The 22231-nt window shown below is 45.5% G+C and overlaps 1 protein-coding gene across 1 annotated transcript in view; it reads right to left on the reverse strand.

The window, feature by feature from the left end:
- Nucleotides 1-12116: 12116 nt before the first annotated feature.
- The window catches only part of LOC139374392 (atlastin GTPase 1), a 36601-nt gene continuing 26486 nt past the window's right edge, over nt 12117-22231 (reverse strand). The window contains exons 11-15 of the mRNA XM_071115440.1: nt 18569-18640; nt 17935-18087; nt 16119-16397; nt 12628-12642; nt 12117-12309 (exon numbers count right to left, since the gene is read on the reverse strand). Of these exons, the coding sequence (XP_070971541.1) occupies nt 12184-12309; nt 12628-12642; nt 16119-16397; nt 17935-18087; nt 18569-18640 (645 nt within the window). The 3' untranslated portion in view covers nt 12117-12183. The remainder of the gene's footprint in view (nt 12310-12627; nt 12643-16118; nt 16398-17934; nt 18088-18568; nt 18641-22231) is intronic.

A 22231-nucleotide genomic window follows, 5' to 3' on the forward strand; every position in this document is an offset into this window, starting at 1 on the left:
TGGATTGATATTGTCTCAGCTCTGTTCCTGGTGTGACCGTCGCTACTAAGCGACGTAAGAACGGCTAGCTCCAACCCATCGGTTCAGAATGTTACTGTACGGCTAGCTCCAACCCATCGGTTCAGAATGACTTCACCATACGGATAGCTCCAACCCATCGGTTCAGAATGTAACCGTACGGCTAGCTCCAACCCATCGGTTCAGAATGTAACCGTACGGCTAGCTCCAATCCATCGGTTCAGAATGTAACCGTAGGGCTAGCTCCAAGCCATCGGTTCAGAATGACTTCACCATACAGCTAGCTCTAACCCATCGGTTCAGAATGTAACCGTAGGACTAGCTCCAACCCATCGGTTCAGAATGTTACTGTACGGCTAGCTCCAACCCATCGGTTCAGAATGTTACTGTACGGCTAGCTCCAACCCATCGGTTCAGAATGTTACCGTAGGGCTAGCTCCAACGCATCGGTTCAGAATGTTACCGTAGGGCTAGCTCCAAGCCATCGGTTCAGAATGACGTCACCATACGGCTAGCTCCAACCCATTGGTTCAGAATATTACTGAACGGCTAGCTCCAACCCATCGGTTCAGAATGTTACCGTAAGGCTAGCTCCAAGCCATCGGTTCAGAATGACGTCACCATACGGCTAGCTCCAACCCATCGGTTCAGAATGTCACCGTGCGGCTAGCTCCAACCCATCGGTTCAGAAGGACGTCACCGTAGGGCTAGCTCCAACCCATCGGTTCAGAATGACGTCACCGTACGGCTAGCTCCAACCCATCGGTTCAGAAACGTCACCGTACGGCTAGCTCAAAGCCATCGGTTCAGAATGATGTCACCGTGCGGCTAGCTCCAACCCATCGGTTCAGAATGACGTCATCGTAGGGCTAGCTCCAAGCCATCGGTTCAGAATGACTTCACCATACAGCTAGCTCCAACCCATCGGTTCAGAATGTAACCGTACGGCTAGCTCCAACCCATCGGTTCAGAATGTTACCGTAGGGCTAGCTCCAACGCATCGGTTCAGAATGTTACCGTAGGGCTAGCTCCAAGCCATCGGTTCAGAATGACGTCACCGTACGGCTAGCTCCAACCCATCGGTTCAGAATGACGTCACCGTAGGGCTAGCTCCAACCCATCAGTTCAGAATGATGTCACCGTAGGGCTAGCTCCAACCCATCGGTTCAGAATGATGTCACCGTATGGCTAGCTCCAACCCATCGGTTCAGAATGACGTCACCGTAGGGCTAGCTCCAACCCATCGGTTCAGAATGACGTCACCGTACGGCTAGCTCCAGCCCTACGGTGACATCATTCTGAACCGATGGGTTATCTCCAACCCATCGGTCCAGAATGTTACCGTACGGCTAGCACCAACCCATCGGTTCAGAATGTTACCATACAGCTAGCTCCAACCCATCGGTTCAGAATGTTACCGTACGGCTAGCACCAACCCATCGGTTCAGAATGTTACCGTAGGACTAGCTCCAGCCCATCGGTTCAGAATGACGTCACCGTACGGCTAGCACCAACCCATCGGTTCAGAATGTTACCGTACGGATAGCACCAACCCATCGGTTCAGAATGACGTCACCCTTACGGCTAGCTCCAACCCATCGGTTCAGAATGACGTCACCCTTACGGCTAGCACCAACCCATCGGTTCAGAATGACGTCACCCTTACGGCTAGCTCCAACCCATCGGTTCAGAATGACGTCACCGTACGGCTAGCGCCAAACCATCGGTTCAGAATGACGTCACCGTAGGGCTAGCTCCAACCCATCGGTTCAGAAAGACGTCACCCTTACGGCTAGCTCCAACCCATCGGTTCAGAATGACGTCACCGTACGGCTAGCTCCAAGCCATCGGTTCAGAATGACGTCACCGTAGGGCTAGCTCCAACCCATCGGTTCAGAATGATGTCACCGTAGGGCTAGCTCCAACCCATTGGTTCAGAATGACGTCACCGTAGGGCTAGCTCCAACCCATCGGTTCAGAATGATGTCACCGTAGTGCTAGCTCCAACCCATCGGTTCAGAATGATGTCACCGTAGGGCTAGCTCCAAGCCATCGGTTCAGAATGACGTCACCCTTACGGCTAGCTCCAACCCATCGGTTCAGAATGTTACCATACAGCTAGCTCCAACCCATCGGTTCAGAATGTTACCATACGGCTAGCTCCAACCCATCGGTTTAGAATGACGTCACCGTATGGATGGTATTTAACCCATCGGTTCAGAATGTCACCGTACGGCTAGCTCCAACCCATCGGTTCAGAATTTTACCATACGGCTAGCTCCAACCCATCGGTTCAGAATGGCGTCACCGTAGGACAAACTCCAACCCATCTGTTCAGAATGACGTCACCGTACGGCTAGCTCCAACCCATCGGTTCAGAATGACGTCACCGTAGGGCTAGCTCCAACCCATCAGTTCAGAATGATGTCACCGTAGGGCTAGCTCCAACCCATCGGTTCAGAATGATGTCACCGTATGGCTAGCTCCAACCCATCGGTTCAGAATGACGTCACCGTAGGGCTAGCTCCAACCCATCGGTTCAGAATGACGTCACCGTACGGCTAGCTCCAGCCCTACGGTGACATCATTCTGAACCGATGGGTTATCTCCAACCCATCGGTTCAGAATGTTACCGTACGGCTAGCACCAACCCATCGGTTCAGAATTTTACCATACAGCTAGCTCCAACCCATTGGTTCAGAATGTTACCATACGGCTAGCTCCAACCCATCAGTTCAGAATGACGTCACCGTAGGACTAGCTCCAACCCATCTGTTCAGAATGACGTCACCGTACGGCTAGCTCCAACCCATCGGTTCAGAATGACGTCACAGTACGGCTAGCTCCAACCCATCGGTTCAGAATGACGTCACCGTAGGGCTAGCTCCAACCCATCGGTTCAGAATGACGTCACCGTAGGGCTAGCTCCAACCCATCGGTTCAGAATGTTACCGTAGGGCTAGCTCCAACCCATCGGTTCAGAATGTTACCGTAGGACTAGCTCCAGCCCATCGGTTCAGAATGACGTCACCGTACGGCTAGCACCAACCCATTGGTTCAGAATGTTACCGTACGGCTAGCACCAACCCATCGGTTCAGAATGACGTCACCCTTACGGCTAGCTCCAACCCATCGGTTCAGAATGACGTCACCCTTACGGCTAGCACCAACCCATCGGTTCAGAATGACGTCACCCTTACGGCTAGCTCCAACCCATCGGTTCAGAATGAAGTCACCGTACGGCTAGCTCCAAGCCATCGGTTCAGAATGACGTCACCGTAGGGCTAGCTCCAACCCATCGGTTCAGAATGACGTCACCCTTACGGCTAGCTCCAACCCATCGGTTCAGAATGACGTCACCGTACGGCTAGCTCCAAGCCATCGGTTCAGAATGACGTCACCGTAGGGCTAGCTCCAACCCATCGGTTCAGAATGATGTCACCGTAGGGCTAGCTCCAACCCATCGGTTCAGAATGATGTCACCGTAGGGCTAGCTCCAACCCATCGGTTCAGAATGATGTCACCGTAGGGCTAGCTCCAACCCATCGGTTCAGAATGATGTCACCGTAGGGCTAGCTCCAACCCATCGGTTCAGAATGACGTCACCGTACGGCTAGCTCCAAGCCATCGGTTCAGAATGACGTCACCGTACGGCTAGCTCCAACCCATCGGTTCAGAATGACGTCACCGTACGGCTAGCTCCAAGCCATCGGTTCAGAATGACGTCACCGTAGGGCTAGCTCCAACCCATCGGTTCAGAATGACGTCACCGTACGGCTAGCTCCAAGCCATCGGTTCAGAATGACGTCACCGTAGGGCTAGCTCCAACCCATCGGTTCAGAATGATGTCACCGTAGGGCTAGCTCCAACCCATCGGTTCAGAATGACGTCACCGTAGGGCTAGCTCCAACCCATCGGTTCAGAATGATGTCACCGTAGGGCTAGCTCCAACCCATCGGTTCAGAATGATGTCACCGTAGGGCTAGCTCCAACCCATCGGTTCAGAATGACGTCACCGTACGGCTAGCTCCAAGCCATCGGTTCAGAATGACGTCACCGTACGGCTAGCTCCAACCCATCGGTTCAGAATGACGTCACCGTACGGCTAGCTCCAAGCCATCGGTTCAGAATGACGTCACCGTAGGGCTAGCTCCAACCCATCGGTTCAGAATGACGTCACCCTTACGGCTAGCTCCAACCCATCGGTTCAGAATGACGTCACCGTACGGCTAGCTCCAACCCATCGGTTCAGAATGACGTCACCGTACGGCTAGCTCCAAGCCATCGGTTCAGAATGACGTCACCGTAGGGCTAGCTCCAACCCATCGGTTCAGAATGACGTCACCCTTACGGCTAGCTCCAACCCATCGGTTCAGAATGACGTCACCGTACGGCTAGCTCCAAGCCATCGGTTCAGAATGATGTCACCGTAGGGCTAGCTCCAACCCATCGGTTCAGAATGATGTCACCGTAGGGCTAGCTCCAACCCATCGGTTCAGAATGACGTCACCGTAGGGCTAGCTCCAACCCATCGGTTCAGAATGATGTCACCGTAGGGCTAGCTCCAACCCATCGGTTCAGAATGATGTCACCGTAGGGCTAGCTCCAACCCATCGGTTCAGAATGACGTCACCGTACGGCTAGCTCCAAGCCATCGGTTCAGAATGACGTCACCCTTACGGCTAGCTCCAACCCATCGGTTCAGAATGTTACCATACAGCTAGCTCCAACCCATCGGTTCAGAATGTTACCATACGGCTAGCTCCAACCCATCGGTTTAGAATGACGTCACCGTATGGATGGTATTTAACCTATCGGTTCAGAATGTCACCGTACGGCTAGCTCCAACCCATCGGTTCAGAATGACGTCACCGTAGGGCTAGCTCCAACCCATCGGTTCAGAATGACGTCACCGTACGGCTAGCTCCAACCCATCGGTTTAGAATGACGTCACCGTATGGATGGTATTTAACCCATCGGTTCAGAACGTCACCGTAGGGCTGGTATTTAACCCTTTGTGCAGGGCAGATCCAGGACAAACACAACATCTGCTGTGATAAAATAATAATATACGTTTCAAGCCTGTGAAGAGGGCCTAAAAATGTGACTTTTCCTTCAAAACCCCCAACTATGTAGCTACTCCTCAAACGATTCACACAAACCACTTATTGGCTGTTGTCATTTACTATTCTGTTCTTGTAATCATTGGCTTTTGGAAAAGCACCTATCAATAAATAATTTAATCCTAGTTTGGAGATGATCCTGGTTTCATAGTTGTTTGTAACACCCATACCGGCAGGTACATGTACTAAAACAGACCAATATCTATTTGTTTTTATTTTCTTCACAAGTCAATACCTGGGTCGTGCTCAGTAACGTTTTGTAACGGAAAACAACAATGAACATTTTCTTATTACACAATTGCAGCCTGCAGGTTGCAGTTCCTCCCCTTCCTGTTTCAGGCACGGCCCAGATGTACAGCAGGGACATTTTGACGTTCTCCTTCATTATTCACTGTATATACTGAAGCTCAGACAACAGAGACGTTTTTTTTTCTCCCATTTTTTAATAAAAAATGATGACGATGACTTGTTGTGAACGGTGACGTTACATTATACTGTAGTGGGGAAGACCACGAGGAAGAAACCACTTTGATGCTGCTGTGTGTTTGTGTCTGTGTCCGTCCCAAATGGCATCCCTACTCCCTATGGACCCTGGTCAAAAGTAGTGCACTGTAAAGGGAATAGGGGGCCATTTTGGACTCAGACCTGGGCTAGCGTGTTCATGGCTCTCTGGGAGATTGTTACAGGACAAACCTCTTTGGTCAGACCTTTTTATAGACATCCTGCTCGACACGTAACCATAACAACGACCTTACAGATTACATAAAACATGGAAACAACTAAAATGACCCCGCCGAAAAATAAGCTGTTTTATATTTTTGCGTATACAATAACTTTGATTAGATTATCCTTCAACTGTAGTAATATACACATGGATCGTTGTTTTTCCTCATCAAATTTAACACAATCTACACATTTTAACAGTCCACCAAGCCCACTGATATATTGTTTTTGCGAACATGAAAAAGCGTTCCCAACAATAACACAACCTCTACTGGTTAACGAGTACAAGCTGTTTGGGAAACTGTGGCTTTTCAGAAGGGAATACCACACAGCATAATCAAGGAGTTAACTTGCCTGAATACTCTAAAATATACTTCTATTTCTTAGGAAGATAACCTTGAAATGGTTATAGTCTAACTGACTCAACAACCAAAAACACATACTGTATTAGCTTTTCTTTGAATCAGAAAATCCAGTTATTTCTGTTTTGTTTATCAAAGTCCCTGGCTAACTCATTGATCCTGTGTTATAGTACACCCCTCTGGTTCTTTACCATGCAGTAGTACAGATAGACGCCTATGGTCGTTATCACAGTGGCATGACATTGACCATGGGAGTTGGTAAGACAGCACAAATGGATCTGGGACCAGCCTAGTAAGAAGGGGGGGGGGAGATATTTCTCAACCAGGTTTCCTAGATTAATGACCAGTACAGTACTTCTAGAACTCATTCTGATTCTGAATGTTCCACTGCTATACCATTCAATGTGAACCAACAACATTCCAGCTAGCACATTTGGTTCCTTGGAAGTTGTGGGAACCTACGTTTTTGATTTCCCATTGGTTCTGGGAACGTGTCCGTAAGTTTCATGACCTGTAAAACTGAAGTTTTTTTTAAACGTTCTGAGAACGGAAGTTACATTTTTGCCTGTTCTGGGAACGTACATTTTTATTGGGCGGGGAGGTTCTGAGAATGTTTAACTATGGTTCCAGGGAGGTTCTGAGAATGTTTAACTATGGTTCCAGGGAGGTTCTGAGAATGTTTTACTATGGTTCCAGGGAGGTTCTGAGAATGTTTAACTATGGTTCCAGGGAGGTTCTGAGAATGTTTAACTATGGTTCCAGGGAGGTTCTGAGAATGTTTTACTATGGTTCCAGGGAGGTTCTGGGAACATTTTACTATGGTTCCAGGCAGGTTCTGAGAACGTTTAACTATGGTTCCAGGGAGGTTCTGAGAACGTTTAACTATGGTTCCAGGGAGGTTCTGAGAACCTTTTACTACGGTTCCCTGAAAGTTTTCCTGGGAGGTTTTATTAACCTTATGAGAACGGAAATTATTGGTTATTTGACGGTAATTAAATAACGTTCTGACAACATGTTTCAATAAGACTTTTAATAATACTGCTAGCTTAGGTTAACTGTTTTTTTTTGTGGCACGGCATCAGTGAGATTTTAACCTATGATTTTCTATTGTCTATCCGTGGAATTAGTCCACTGCGCCACAAGGATGGCGCTAGAATGCCATGTTGTTTTTTTAACTCATACAAATCTGTTCCATTTTGTCTATTCAAACAGACCCCATTTCAAAACAAACAAGCACTCATTAATATCAGGTGTGGCCAATTAGTGGGCGCGGCCAACACACCTGAACACACAAGATAGAGGATAGAGAGAGTTTTGTTGATGCAGAGAACAGAATGTATAGGTTTTTAAAGAACATTATTATAATGTACTTTGAGTTTTTTATGCAAACGTTCTGAGAACGTCATTTTAAATAGGACCATAATGAAGTACTGAAATTCCCACAGAAGAACGTTGTTTCTTAACGTTCTCTGAATGTATTGAGAACATAACTTTAAATAGAACCACGAGGAAACCCGTAGAAAATGTTATGCTGGGCCTCGCAACTGGCTCAGTGGTTCGAGTCCAGGCTCTGGCGGCGCACAATTGTCGTCCGGGTTAGGGGAGGTTTGGCCGGCAGGGATGTTCTTGTCCCATCGCGCACTAGCGATTCCTGTGGCGGGCAGAGGCGCAATGCACGCTGACACGGTCGCCAGGTATACAGTGGTTCCTCAGGAATACAGTGTTTCCTCAGGTATACAGTGTTTCCTCAGGTATACAGTGTTTCCTCCGACACATTGGTGCGGCTGCCTTTCCGGGTTAAGCGAGCAGTGTGTCAAGAAGCAGTGCGGCTTGGCTAGGTTGTGTTTCGGAGGACACACGGCTCTCGACCTTCGCCTCTCCTGAGTCCGTACAGGAGTTGCAGCGATGGGACAAGATTGTAACAATTTGGATACCACGAAAAAGGGGTATAAAAAATAATGTTATGCTGATTTAATGACATTCCCACATAGGAAAATAGGGTTCTGGTTATGTGCTAGCTGGATATCCTGTATTATTCCCAGAACACTGTGGGAAGGTTTTATGCGAAATAACTAGGACAAGACAACGCTCTCACCAAGATCTAAGAAACATATGGTTCTCAGACCGTTATGTGCTAGCTGGGAATGGTCTCACTCTTCTTTCTGTACAATGGACTAACATCTATTCCCCCCAGCCCTCACTATCTACTAACATCTATTACCTCACTATCTACTAACATCTATTCCCCCCAGCCCTCACTATCTACTAACATCTATTACCTCACTATCTACTAACATCTATTACCTCACTATCTACTAACATCTATTACCTCACTATCTACTAACATATATTACCTCACTATCTACTAACATCTATTACCTCACTATCTACTAACATCTATTACCTCACTATCTACTAACATCTATTACCTCACTATCTACTAACATCTATTACCTCACTATCTACTACCATCTATTACCTCACATCTATTCCCCACAGCCCTCATTATCTACTAACATCTATTTCCTCACTATCTACTAACATCTATTACCTCACTATCTACTAACATCTATTACCTCACTATCTACTAACATCTATTCCACCCAGCCCTCACTATCTACTAACATCTATTACCTCACTATCTACTACCATCTATTACCTCACATCTATTCCCCACAGCCCTCATTATCTACTAACATCTATTACCTCACTATCTACTAACATCTATTACCTCACTATCTACTACCATCTATTACCTCACATCTATTCCCCCAGCCCTCACTATCTACTAACATCTATTACCTCACTATCTACTAACATCTATTCCCCCCAGCCCTCACTATCTACTAACATCTATTACCTCTATCTACTAACATCTATTACCTCACTATCTACTAACATCTATTACCTCACTATCTACTAACATCTATTACCTCACTATCTACTAACATCTATTACCTCACTATCTACTAACATCTATTCCCCCAGTCCTCACTATCTACTAACATCTATTACCTCACTATCTACTAACATCTATTACCTCACTATCTACTAACATCTATTACCTCACTATCTACTAACATCTATTACCTCACTATCTACTAACATCTATTCCCCCCAGCCCTCACTATCTACTAACATCTATTACCTCACTATCTACTAACATCTATTACCTCTATCTACTAACATCTATTACCTCACTATCTACTAACATCTATTACCTCACTATCTACTAACATCTATTACCTCACTATCTACTAACATCTATTACCTCACTATCTACTAACATCTATTCCCCCAGCCCTCACTATCTACTAACATCTATTACCTCACTATCTACTAACATCTATTACCTCACTATCTACTAACATCTATTCCCCCAGCCCTCACTATCTACTAACATCTATTACCTCACTATCTACTAACATCTATTACCTCACTATCTACTAACATCTATTACCTCACTATCTACTAACATCTATTCCCCCAGCCCTCACTATCTACTAACATCTATTACCTCACTATCTACTAACATCTATTACCTCACTATCTACTAACATCTATTCCCCCAGCCCTCATTATCCAGTTTAAAATATCATTTATTTACCAAACTGTTCAAGAAGCAGACTAGCATGAAGTGATAGAGACAAATATAATATAGTCAACTGCAGTGAAACTGTTTATAATGTTTTACATTTCTCTGTCTACCTCTAAGCCAGCCCGTCACAACCTACTCACCTAGCCAGTCGACAACATCCAACTCACCTAGCCAGTCGACAACATCCAACTCACCTAGCCAGCCCGTCACACCCTACTCACCTAGCCAGCCTGTCACAACCTACTCACCTAGCCAGCCCGTCACAACCTACTCACCTAGCCAGTCGACAACATCCAACTCACCTAGCCAGCCCGTCACAACCTACTCACCTAGCCAGTCGACAACATCCAACTCACCTAGCCAGCCCGTCACACCCTACTCACCTAGCCAGCCCGTCACAACCTACTCACCTAGCCAGCCCGTCACAACCTACTCACCTAGCCAGCCCGTCACACCCTACTCACCTAGCCAGCCCGTCACACCCTACTCACCTAGCCAGCCCATCACAACCTACTCACCTAGCCAGCCCGTCACAACCTACTCACCTAGCCAGCCCGTCACACCCTACTCACCTAGCCAGCCCGTCACACCCTACTCACCTAGCCAGCCCGTCACAACCTACTCACCTAGCAAAGCCCGTCACAACCTACTCACCTAGCCAGCCCGTCACAACCTACTCACCTAGCAAAGCCCGTCACAACCTACACACTGGTCCATGTCTACTAAACTATCCAGTGACTTACTCTTAATCTCATCCCCGGTAGTCAATTCTGTTCCAGGCTAAATGTGTGACCATAGAGACACCATAGGCTATATCGGCCCGATTCAGAGAACATGGACTTAAATCAGCATATTTTTTAGTGTTTTCTTTTAAAGTCAACTTATCTCAAGTCTGAATATAGGGTCCTATTTGAATCTGTGTGTATGACACTCAGTCTGCGTCCATGATGTCAAAAGGAGCACAGACAGCTGACCCCCCCCCCACACCTCCCCAAACCAAAACATGTATGAGGGGGTATGTTTTATAGACCATAGACAGTGGATGGTTACGTTCTGCCCAACACGTGGCATCATGATGCAGCAAGACGTGTGAGTGCTGTCGTAGCTATGTGAAACTGTAGTTGCATGACATGGGCTACGCAGTACCTATATTACAAAAAAAAAAAACAAGCAAAAATGCCAGGTCAAGGTCAAGCCCTAAACATGTGTGAAATGTCAAGAAATACAGTGCACTGAAGATAAGCTTGGAGGATCTAAAATGGTAGACACATGATTCACCAAGCTGACAGAAAATAGGTATATTTAAACAAAGACGTTGCCCGTGTCCTTAATGACATCCTATTCCCTACAGAGCACATTGGGCTCCTGAGTAGCACAGTGGTCTAAGTGCTAGAGGCGTCACTACAGTCCCTGGTTCGATTCCAGACTGTATCACAACCGGCCGCGAGTCCACTTAGGGCGGCGCACAATTGGCCCAGTGTCGTTAGGGTTTGGCCGGGGGGGGGTAGACAGTCATTGTTAAAAAATAATTTGTTCTTAACTGACTTGCCTAGTAAAATACAATGACTTTTAACCAGAGCACTATGGGCCCTGGTAAAAGAAACAGTAGTGGACTATATAAGGAAGAGGGAGCCATTTGGGGCAAAACCATTGGCTTTCAAACATAGAATAATTTCCTTAGAGAAGCAGCACTTAACCTGATAATCAATATACATGGACCGCCATTCTGTTTATAGGTCAGAGGTCAATTTGATTTAAACTTCTCCTCAATGGCATACTCAGGAAATCTTCCATTCATGAAATCCGAAGCATTGTCATTCCGGACAGATGACATTCTAAAGCGATGGTGATGATGATGACCTGTCGGTGCTGACGGCCGTCATGCTATCTCACGTAACACAATGAAATCAGCGGTTAACTGTAACTTACTGCACCTCCGCCCAGACAAACTGCTGATAGGAATTTGCATTGTGGAGTGCGATCTGTACTCCTCCTTTCCTGCTGTTCTGCGTGTATTTACAGATGTCTTTTCTTACAAACAGATAGAAAAGGTTGAATGTGGTTTGTGAAAGACAATGGATATGTGAAATACACATTATTTGAAGGCAACAGGCCAAGCAACCCAGTTCAAAGGGCAGATTATGCCACTACCTCTGGGACATTACAACTGTCCACGTTTAGATTTAAAATAGTGAACGCGTCGCTGGACTGTTCCGGCCAATACCATAGTAAAAGAGTGTCCAACGGGTGAGGATGCCTCCCTCCTCCTTCCTGCTTCTCCTCCCCCTCCTCTATCCATCATGCTACTGAAAAGATACCCAGCAGTCCCTGCTGTGCTCTGGCCAATCAGGTCGCCAGGTCAGTTCCTCTTCCTGGTGGGTTCCTGGTGGGTATCGCTCGTCTCTCCACGGGCCTGGGGGCCAGGGAATGCATGGTGGTACAGGTGCCTGTGACTGGCTGCAGCAGTATACAGCTTATATAGAGCCTGGAAAGGCGAATAGGAGAGGAGAGGGGAAAAGAGGAGAGAGAGAGAGAGAGGGGTCGTCACTATCTGGCAAAAAAAAAGAGGGGCGGAATTCTACATATTAATCATTGACAGGATGCTAAGGATAATTTGTTTCAAATGTGCAATATGGCGAAATACAGAAAGGGTACATCCTAGGTCAGATGTAGACTTATACAGAGCCTGAACAAAGAGCAAGAGGTTGCATTTGGGACTTTAACCATTATTGGAATGCTAAAGATAGATAGGAAAACATACAATAGTCCTACACTGACACAACTCCTCCCCCAGTGTACTTACCTCATTTGTGCTTCCCTGTTGCAAAACATATAGAGCAAAACAACAACAAAAACACAGTCTTAGACAAATAATAAAAATATCAAGTGTAAAATAAATATGAACGTGTTATCAATATTTGTTTCTTTCAGAAACTCTTCAGAAGGCTTTGATCATTTCCAGACGTTGTATTGTTCAACGCGGTCATCTGGGTGTATGTCGCCACCTAGTGGTTTGGATGCCCTATAAATACAAGTCTCTAGGTCAGGGGTCTTTTCTACCATGAGAGCTACTTTAAAGAAATTAACTGCTGATTTTTTTTATAGCTTTCAAATAGGAACATTCTCTTCTCCCTGCAACTCTTCCCCTGGTCCTTAGTGTACAAGAGGAAGTAGTTCACTATGTTTTCTGTCAATATACCTGGTCAAATAATGGTTCATAAACAACTCTAAGGGGGGCTCTATAAAATCTAAGATTTTTTCACCAAATTATGTATTCTTCTTAAAATTACAATAATTCATAGAGAAACAACAACATTGGATGTTCTGAGTCCATGTCCATGCTTAAATCACAACAGAATACCATTTTGGTCTGGAACAAAATTAACACATTGTGTAATTCCCCATCATTGTGCATCTAGCTCTTTAATTGCACATCTAACAGGTGAGGAATGTTCTGTCTAATGTGCCAGTCTAACAATGGTTCTGTAATGCTGCTGCTCATTCCGTGGCAAAGCTTGCAAACAGGTAAGGTTAGCCTACTTTATAGTTAACATTGACTAGAGAAAGTGTTGGGGGAAAGTATTTCTGTCAACCCACAAGACAGTTATCACATCAACTGACTACACACGGAGAGATCGACAAACGCACGCACCACACAGACAGACGGGCAATATTCCTGGAAATGAATTGGCAATTTAATTGTGTTAAGTTTGGCTTTTTAAGCTAACCAGGGGTGGGATAATGTTGATTAGATAGTAGCTGGGAGCTCGCAGAGTCTTAAACCTGTTAGTGACAGTTTGCAGTGGAACAAGTGAAAACTGAATGTACTTTCAGAATGATCTGAGTGGGCATTCTATGTTGGATGTCTAGTTTGTCTGTTTCTGTGTTTGGGCCTGATATGGTTCTCAATCAGAGGCAGGTGTTAGTCGTTGTCTCTGATTGGGAACCATATTTAGGTAGCCTGTTTTGTCATTGTGGCTTGTGGGTGATTGTCTATGTTAGTTGCTTGTGTCAGCACAGTTCTTATTATAGCTTCACGGTTGTTATTTGTTTATTGTTTTGGTATTCAGTGTTCAGCGCTTTCTTTAATTAAAATATCATCATGAACACATACCACGCTGCATTTTAGTCCTCCGATCCTTCCAACTACTCCTCCTCAGACGAGGAGGACAACGATCGTGACACAGAACTGTTTGGCGAGCTACTCATAGGTAGTCTGCGTGCTACTGGTAGCAGTCAACCTGTTGGAGACCCCTGGTCTAGGTAAAACTGGGGCATTCCTTTGCCCCGAGACGTTTCTGGGTTACCTGGGTTACCCTGTGGTCTAGGACTCTCCAAATCTTGAACCACTTTACCTGTATCTTGTCCCGATACCCCAGCAAAAATCCTCTTTTCAGTTATCTGCAAGTCCAGCCCTTATATTTACCCTCACAATGAAGTGTTTAAACAAAAAAAGGGCAAACAGTTGATTTCATGAGTTTTACTGACAAATGTCAATAACATAAGGTCTGCCAAAACAACAACCTGATAAAAAAATGAATTTACATGAACGCTGTAAGTACAGAAATTATTTGCTCAGTGAGAAATGAATATCCAACTAGTCAGTGACAGCTGGGTGGAGTTCGGAGTTTGCGACAGCAACAATGTAAGCTACAGTATTGTCCTGGGATGTCTATGTAGAAGAAACCCTTACAATATTATAGACACTATAATACTATGTCCTGGGATTTCCTATGTAGAAGAACCCCTTACAGTATTATAGACACTATAATACTATGTCCTGGGATTTCCTATGTAGAAGAACCCCTTACAGTATTATAGACACTATGTCCTGGGATTTCCTATGATCTTCTATGTAGAAGAACCCCTTACAGTATTATAGACGCTATTTCCTATGATCTTCTATGTAGAAGAACCCCTTACAGTATTATAGACACTATGTCCTGGGATTTCCTATGATCTTCTATGTAGAAGAACCCCTTACAGTATTATAGACACTATGTCCTGGGATTTCCTATGATCTTCTATGTAGAAGAAACCCTTACAGTATTATAGACGCTATTTCCTATGATCTTCTATGTAGAAGGAGCCCTTACCTTCAATTTTTTTAATTTAACGAGGCAAGTCAGTTAAGAACAAATTCTTATTTTCAATGACGGCCTAAGAACAGATTTTTACCTTGTAAGCTCGGGGATTTGAACTTGCTACCTTCCGGTTACTAGTCCAACGCTCTAACCACTAGGCTACCCTGCCGCCCCTAATCACTCTTGTGTAGCTTGTGAGTATCATAGAAATGTTATAATAATTTGTAGCTCTAACCAATTGGACTTTCCTGCAAAAAGACCCTCCCCCCGAGCCCTTTCCGGATACGCCCTTGTCACACAACCCTCTCTTGCTCAGCCACCATTAATCACACAGACTAATTGTTTTCTACGGATGCAGAAGAAATAGACAAATCCAATGGTATAAACCAATCACACAATGTTTACAAAGTGGTTAGGAGTCCAAAATGTGCCCGCCGTTATGGTGAGACTCATTGGGTTAAGGTACACATTTAAAAGATAACACCGTAGAGTATGTAACCGATGTGAAATGGCTAGCTAGTTAGCGGTGGTGCGCGCTAATAGCGTTTCAATCGGTGACATCACTCACTCTGAGACCTTGAAGTAGTTGTTCCCCTTGCCCTGCATGGGCCTCCGCTTTTGTGGAGCGATGGGTAACGATGCTTCGAGGGTGGCTGTTGTTGATGTGTGCAGAGGGTCCCTGGTTCGAGCCCAGGTAGGGGCGAGGAGAGGGGCGGAAGCTACACTGTTACAAGTGCATGGTCAGAAATAAAATACCGGATCGACTCAATTAGAGGTGAAGTAAGGTGACAATGTCCTAAAATGGACACCTTATCTATTTTGACACACTGAACTTTCCCCTTGGTAGAGTTCTAGGATCAGCTTCCTTTCCCCCAATTGTAACTTTATCCATTAGTGGGGAAAACTATAAACTGAACCCGGCACAGCCAGAAGAGGACTGGCCACCCCACATAGCCTGGTTCCTCTCTAGGTTTCTTCCTAGGTTTTTTTTTCCTTTCTAGGGAATTTTTCCTAGCCACCGTGCTTCTACACCTGCATTGCTTGCTGTTTGGTGTTTTAGGCTGGGTTTCTGTACAGCACTTTGAGATATCAGCTGATGTACGAAGGGCTATATAAATAAATTTGATTTGATTTGAACCAAGATCCGGGTCTAAGGCGCAACTTCACGCTACTCCTCTTGGCCATATATAAAGCAAGTTCTGGGACTTACCTGGTCCCAGAGGGCTCCAGCCACCTGGTCGATGACCTGACCCAGCTCTCGGTACTCCCCAGAGTAGCGTATGTAGGCCCAGGTACACAGGGTGATCAACGCCAGGCCCAGAATCATATTACACACGCTGGCGATGATGTCCACCCCCACGAAGCCCGTGATCCCCGCCGCCACGTACATGCTGAAGATGACCACGAACAGCGTGGCCGGGGTGCGGGCGGCGTGGAAGATGTTCTTGGAGTCGTTGTGCTTGATGTATTGGACGAACACCTCGTCCACCTGAAACAAGGTTGGTTATGTTTAGGTTTGCAAAAGTCAAGTAAATGTCCGGGTTTTTCAGAAATCCAGGAATCAGGAGGGAAAATCTGCAATCCTTCAACCAGGATTTCTGGAAAACCGGAATTCTGGCAAAGCAACACTAGTTATGGTGATTGGTTCCACTTCCCAACTAGCACATTTGGTTCCTTGGAAGTTGTGGGAATGTACGTTTTTGGTTTCTCATTGGTTCTGAGAACGAAAGACATTGCTTGACGGGTAAAAATGAACTTAAAAAAAAAAAAATCTGAGAACGGTAGTGAAAACTTCGCCTGTTCTGGGAACATACATTTTTAGGTTGCTGGGAGGTTCTGAGAATGTTTAACTATGGTTCCAGGGAGGTTCTGAGAACGTTTTACTATGGTTCCAGGGAGGTTCTGAGAACGTTTTACTATGGTTCCAGGGAGGTTCTGAGAACATTTTACTATGGTTCCAGGGAGGTTCTGAGAATGTTTTACTATGGTTCCAGGGAGGTTCTGAGAACGTTTTACTATGGTTCCAGGGAGGTTCCGAGAACATTTAACTATGGTTCCCTGAACGTTTTCCTGGGAGGTCTTATTAACGTTCTGAGAAGATAGGTAAATAATGTTCTGAGAACTTGTAATAACACTGCTAGTTATGGGTTATCTGGGTTAGGTTATCTGATTTAAACTCCAAGCACAGATAAAACATTAAAACGCGTTTCTTTTTTTATTGTGGCATGGCATCAGTGAGATTCAAGACTATGATCTTCTGTTCTCTATCCATGGAATGAGTCATCTGTGCCGCCAGGATGAAGATAGCTTGCAATGTTTTTTTTATTCATACAAATTTGAGTCTATTCAAACAGACCCCATTTCAAAGGAAAACAAGCACTCCTAAAGATGAGGTGTGGCCAACGCACTTGAACACGGTTAAAAAAAGATAGAGGATAGAGAGAGTTTTGTTGCTGCCTGAGAACAGAATATAACTGGGTATCTTACAACAAATATCCATCGGCTTTCACCAAACTCTAAGAAAAATATGGTTCTCAGAACGTTATGTGCTAGCTGGGTTGCCACTTGCCAAATATGTATTTAACGGGCGGGTTCAGGGCACAGATTAAGTCCTTAGTCTATGTTTATGTATTCAAGTGGATTGTTTGAAATGCTGAATGAAGCAGAGGTGACTCAAGACATACACTCTCGTGATGAGGTGCGAATGTTCCCATCGACTCCGTAAGGCCAGCAAGGCTAGTCGTTTCTTCTTTTTTTTTACTATTATTATTTTTATTTGTGCGTAACTGTTATGAAAGTTGTATTGTCCAATTTGTTTTGTACTTAAACGCCACTTTAAATGTGCACATGACACTGCAACAAAATGTCCCCATGGGGACAATAAAGTCAGTAAGTGAGGTAGCCTTACTTCTTCGAGACTTAAAATCGGTGTCGCCTGACCCTCGACCCAAGAGGGAATTTCCGTAATTGGGCTAACGGTTATGAAAGATATTGTTCACCCGAGTGGGGAGACCGCGGTGACGTACTTCACCCTCCAGCTGTAGCAGGTACCGTCGGCTGAACTCCTCCCCTCCCATCTTCTTCACCCCCCGAAACACCTGGAGGGCTTCCTCTCTGATGTCACTCTGTCTGGCCTGGAGCTCTGCCGGGGCCAGGAAGGGCCGGTCCCCACCACACACCTGGAGAGGGAGGGAGGGAGGGTTATTAGATACCTTCACCATAGTGTGATAATAGAGCAGTGGTTCTTAAACATCTCCTTGGGGGACACCCAGACTTTTCACAACATTGTTGTAGCCCTGAACTAGCTCACCTGGTTAACCTGGTCAAGGGCTTGATGATTAGTTGACAAGTTGAATCAGGTGCGCTAGCTCTGGAATAGATCAAATACATGGAACGGCTGGGTGTCCCCCCGAGGAGAGGTTTGAAAAACGCCTGAAAAAGAGTATTAACTCTCTAGGAGAACGACTATTGGCCAGGGGGGATGACTATTGGGGGGGGGGGGGCGCCGACTATTGGCCGGGACAACGACAGCGACTATTGGCTGGGGGGGACATTAGCCGGGGGGGGGGGTCAAAAACGTTTCTGGATCCGGGAGGGACAACAGAAGCTCTCAGGAAGGAAACAGCATTTGAATTGGAGGAAACAACCTTCTTACAGTACCTGCTCCATCTTCCTGTTGTACAGGTCCCTGGCTGCTGCCACTGCTGCCAGGTTGTTGGCCTCCGCTGTGGCCTGAGGAAAGACAACAAAACACATGTTATATCTTCGTTGGGAATATACAGTATATATGTGGCATAATGCATTGTAATGCGGTAAGCCTTGGCTTGTCTGAGCCGGAACAGCTCATAGGGGTCTATCTCCTGTTTCTGTAGTGTGAGGCAGGGGTCTATCTCCTGTTTCTGTACTGAGGCAGGGGTCTATCTCCTGTTTCTGTACTGAGGCAGGGGTCTATCTCCTGTTCCTGTACCGAGGCAGGGGTCTATCTCCTGTTTCTGTACTGAGGCAGGAGTCTATCTCCTGTTTCTGTACCGAGGCAGGGGTCTATCTCCTGTTTCTGTAGTGTGAGGCAGGGGTCTATCTCCTGTTTCTGTACTGAGGCAGGGGTCTATCTCCTGTTTCTGTACTGAGGCAGGGGTCTATCTCCTGTTTCTGTACTGAGGCAGGGGTCTATCTCCTGTTCCTGTACCGAGGCAGGGGTCTATCTCCTGTTTCTGTACTGAGGCAGGGGTCTATCTCCTGTTTCTGTACCGAGGCAGGGGTCTATCTCCTGTTTCTGTAGTGTGAGGCAGGGGTCTATCTCCTGTTTCTGTACTGAGGCAGGGGTCTATCTCCTGTTTCTGTACTGAGGCAGGGGTCTATCTGCTGTTTCTGTAGTGTGAGGCAGGGGTCTATCTCCTGTTTCTGTACTGAGGCAGGGGTCTATCTCCTGTTTCTGTACTGAGGCAGGGGTCTATCTCCTGTTTCTGTACTGAGGCAGGGGTCTATCTGCTGTTTCTGTAGTGTGAGGCAGGGGTCTATCTGCTGTTTCTGTACTGAGGCAGGGGTCTATCTCCTGTTTCTGTACTGAGGCAGGGGTCTATCTCCTGTTTCTGTACTGAGGCGGGGGTCTATCTGCTGTTTCTGTACTGAGGCAGGGGTCTATCTCCTGTTTCTGTACTGAGGCAGGGGTCTATCTCCTGTTTCTGTAGTGCGAGGCAGGGGTCTATCTGCTGTTTCTGTAGTGTGAGGCAGCTTGATGAGAACGGCTCATAGGGGGTCTACCTCCTGTTTCTGTAGTGTGAGGCAGCTTGATGAGAACAGCTCATAGGGGGTCTATCTCCTGTTTCTGTAGTGAGGCAGCTTGATGAGAACGGCTCATAGGAGCAAGGGTCTATCTCCTGTTTCTGTAGTGAGGCAGCATGATGAGAACAGCTCATAAGGGGGTCTATCTCCTGTTTCTGTAGTGAGGCAGCTTGATGAGAACAGCTCATAGGGGGTCTATCTCCTGTTTCTGTAGTGAGGCAGCTTGATGAGAACGGCTCATAGGGGGTCTATCTCCTGTTTCTGTAGTGAGGCAGCTTGATGAGAACGGCTCATAGGGGGTCTATCTCCTGTTTCTGTAGTGCGAGGCAGCATGATGTTCAAGTACCAGCAGCATACCACCCTGCATCCCACTGTTGGTTTGCCTCTGAAGCTAAGCAGGGTAGGTCCTGATTGGTCCCTGTATGAGACCAGATGCTACTGGAAGTGGTGTTGGAGGGCCAGTGGGATGCACTCTTCCCTCTGGTTTAAAACAAATATCCCTATGCCCCAGTGTAGTGATTGGGGACATTGCCCTGTGTAGGGTGCCATCTTTCAGCTAGGACATTAAACAGGTGTCCTGACTCTAACCTCGGTGTCCATGCCTAAATTCCCAATCTGGCCCTCATATCATCACAGTCACCTAATCATTCCAGTTGGCTCATTCATCTCCCCTATAACTATTCCCTAGGTCGTTGATGTAAATGAGAATGTGTTCTCAGTCAACTTACCGGGTAAAAAAAACACCAACTGGACATGACGCTAACCCTTTCCTTGTTCCACATTTTGTTGTGTTACAACTTGAATTCAAAATGGATTACATTCATTAAAAAAAAATACTTTACATTAGTATTCACACCCCTGCTGTCCTATATACATAGACTTGGAATCACTGGCCACTTTAATAATGGAACACTGGTCACTTTAATAATGGAACACTAGTCACTTTAATAATGGAACACTGGTCACTTTAATAATGGAACACTGGCCACTTTAATAATGGAACACTGGTCACTTTAATAATGGAACACTGGCCACTTTAATAATGGAACACTGGTCACTTTAATAATGGAACACTGGCCACTTTAATAATGGAACACTGGTCACTTTAATAATGGAACACTGGTCCCTTTAGTAATGGAACACTGGTCATTTTAATAATGGAACACTGGTCACTTTAATAATGGAACACTTGTCACTTTAATAATGGAACACTGGTCACTTTAATAATGTTTAAATTATGTTACATACTGCTTTCCTCATCTCATATGTATATACTGTATTCTATTCTACTGTATTTTAGTCAATGCCACTCCGACATTGCTCAATCTAATATTTATATATTTCTTAATTCCAATTATTTTACTTTTAGATTTGTGTGTATTGTTGTTAATCGTTTTTTGATACTACTGCACTGTTGGAGCTAGGAACACAAGCATTTCGCTACACCCGCAATAACATCTGCTAAATATGTGTGTGACCAATAAAATTTGATTTGATTTGGATTTGCTACATGTTAGAATCACCTTTGGTAGTGATTACAGCTGTGAGTCTTTCTGGGTAAGTCTCTAAGAGTGATAACAGCTGTGAGTCTTTCTGGGTGAGTCTCTAAGAGTGATTACAGCTGTGAGTCTTTCTGGGTAAGTCTCTAAGAGTGATTACAGCTGTGAGTCTTTCTGGGTTAGTCTCTAAGAGTGATTACAGCTGTGAGCCTTTCTGGGTAAGTCTCTAAGAGTGATTACAGATGTGAGTCTTTCTGGGTTAGTCTCTAAGAGTGATTACAGCTGTGAGTCTTTCTGGGTAAGTCTCTAAGAGTGATTACAGCTGTGAGTCTTTCTGGGTTAGTCTCTAAGAGTGATTACAGCTGTGAGTCTTTCTGGGTTAGTCTCTAAGAGTGATTACAGCTGTGAGTCTTTCTGGGTAAGTCTCTAAGAGTGATTACAGCTGTGAGTCTTTCTGGGTTAGTCTCTAAGAGTGATTACAGCTGTGAGTCTTTCTGGGTTAGTCTCTAAGAGTGATTACAGCTGTGAGTCTTTCTGGGTAAGTCTCTAAGAGTGATTACAGCTGTGAGTCTTTCTGGGTTAGTCTCTAAGAGTGATTACAGCTGTGAGTCTTTCTGGGTAAGTCTCTAAGAGTGATTACAGCTGTGAGTCTTTCTGGGTAAGTCTCTAAGAGTGATTACAGCTGTGAGTCTTTCTGGGTAAGTCTCTACGAGTGATTACAGCTGTGAGTCTTTCTGGGTAAGTCTCTAAGAGTGATTACAGCTGTGAGTCTTTCTGGGTAAGTCTCTAAGAGTTTTGCAGACCTGGATTGTACAATATTTGCACATTATAATTATTGTAATTCGTCAAGCTCTGTCAAGTTGGTTGTTGATCATTGCTAGACAGCCATTTTCAAGACATGCCACAAAGTTTCAAGCCGATTTAAGTCAACTGTAACTAGGACACTCATGAACATTCAATGTCGTCTTGGTAAGCAACTCAAGTGTATATTTCGCCTTGTGTCCACACAACTACTGAACCACACAACTACTGACCATAACAA

The sequence above is a fragment of the Oncorhynchus clarkii genome, chromosome 19 (assembly GCF_045791955.1).
Source record: "Oncorhynchus clarkii lewisi isolate Uvic-CL-2024 chromosome 19, UVic_Ocla_1.0, whole genome shotgun sequence".
In the NCBI taxonomy this organism is placed as follows: Eukaryota; Metazoa; Chordata; class Actinopteri; order Salmoniformes; family Salmonidae; genus Oncorhynchus; species Oncorhynchus clarkii.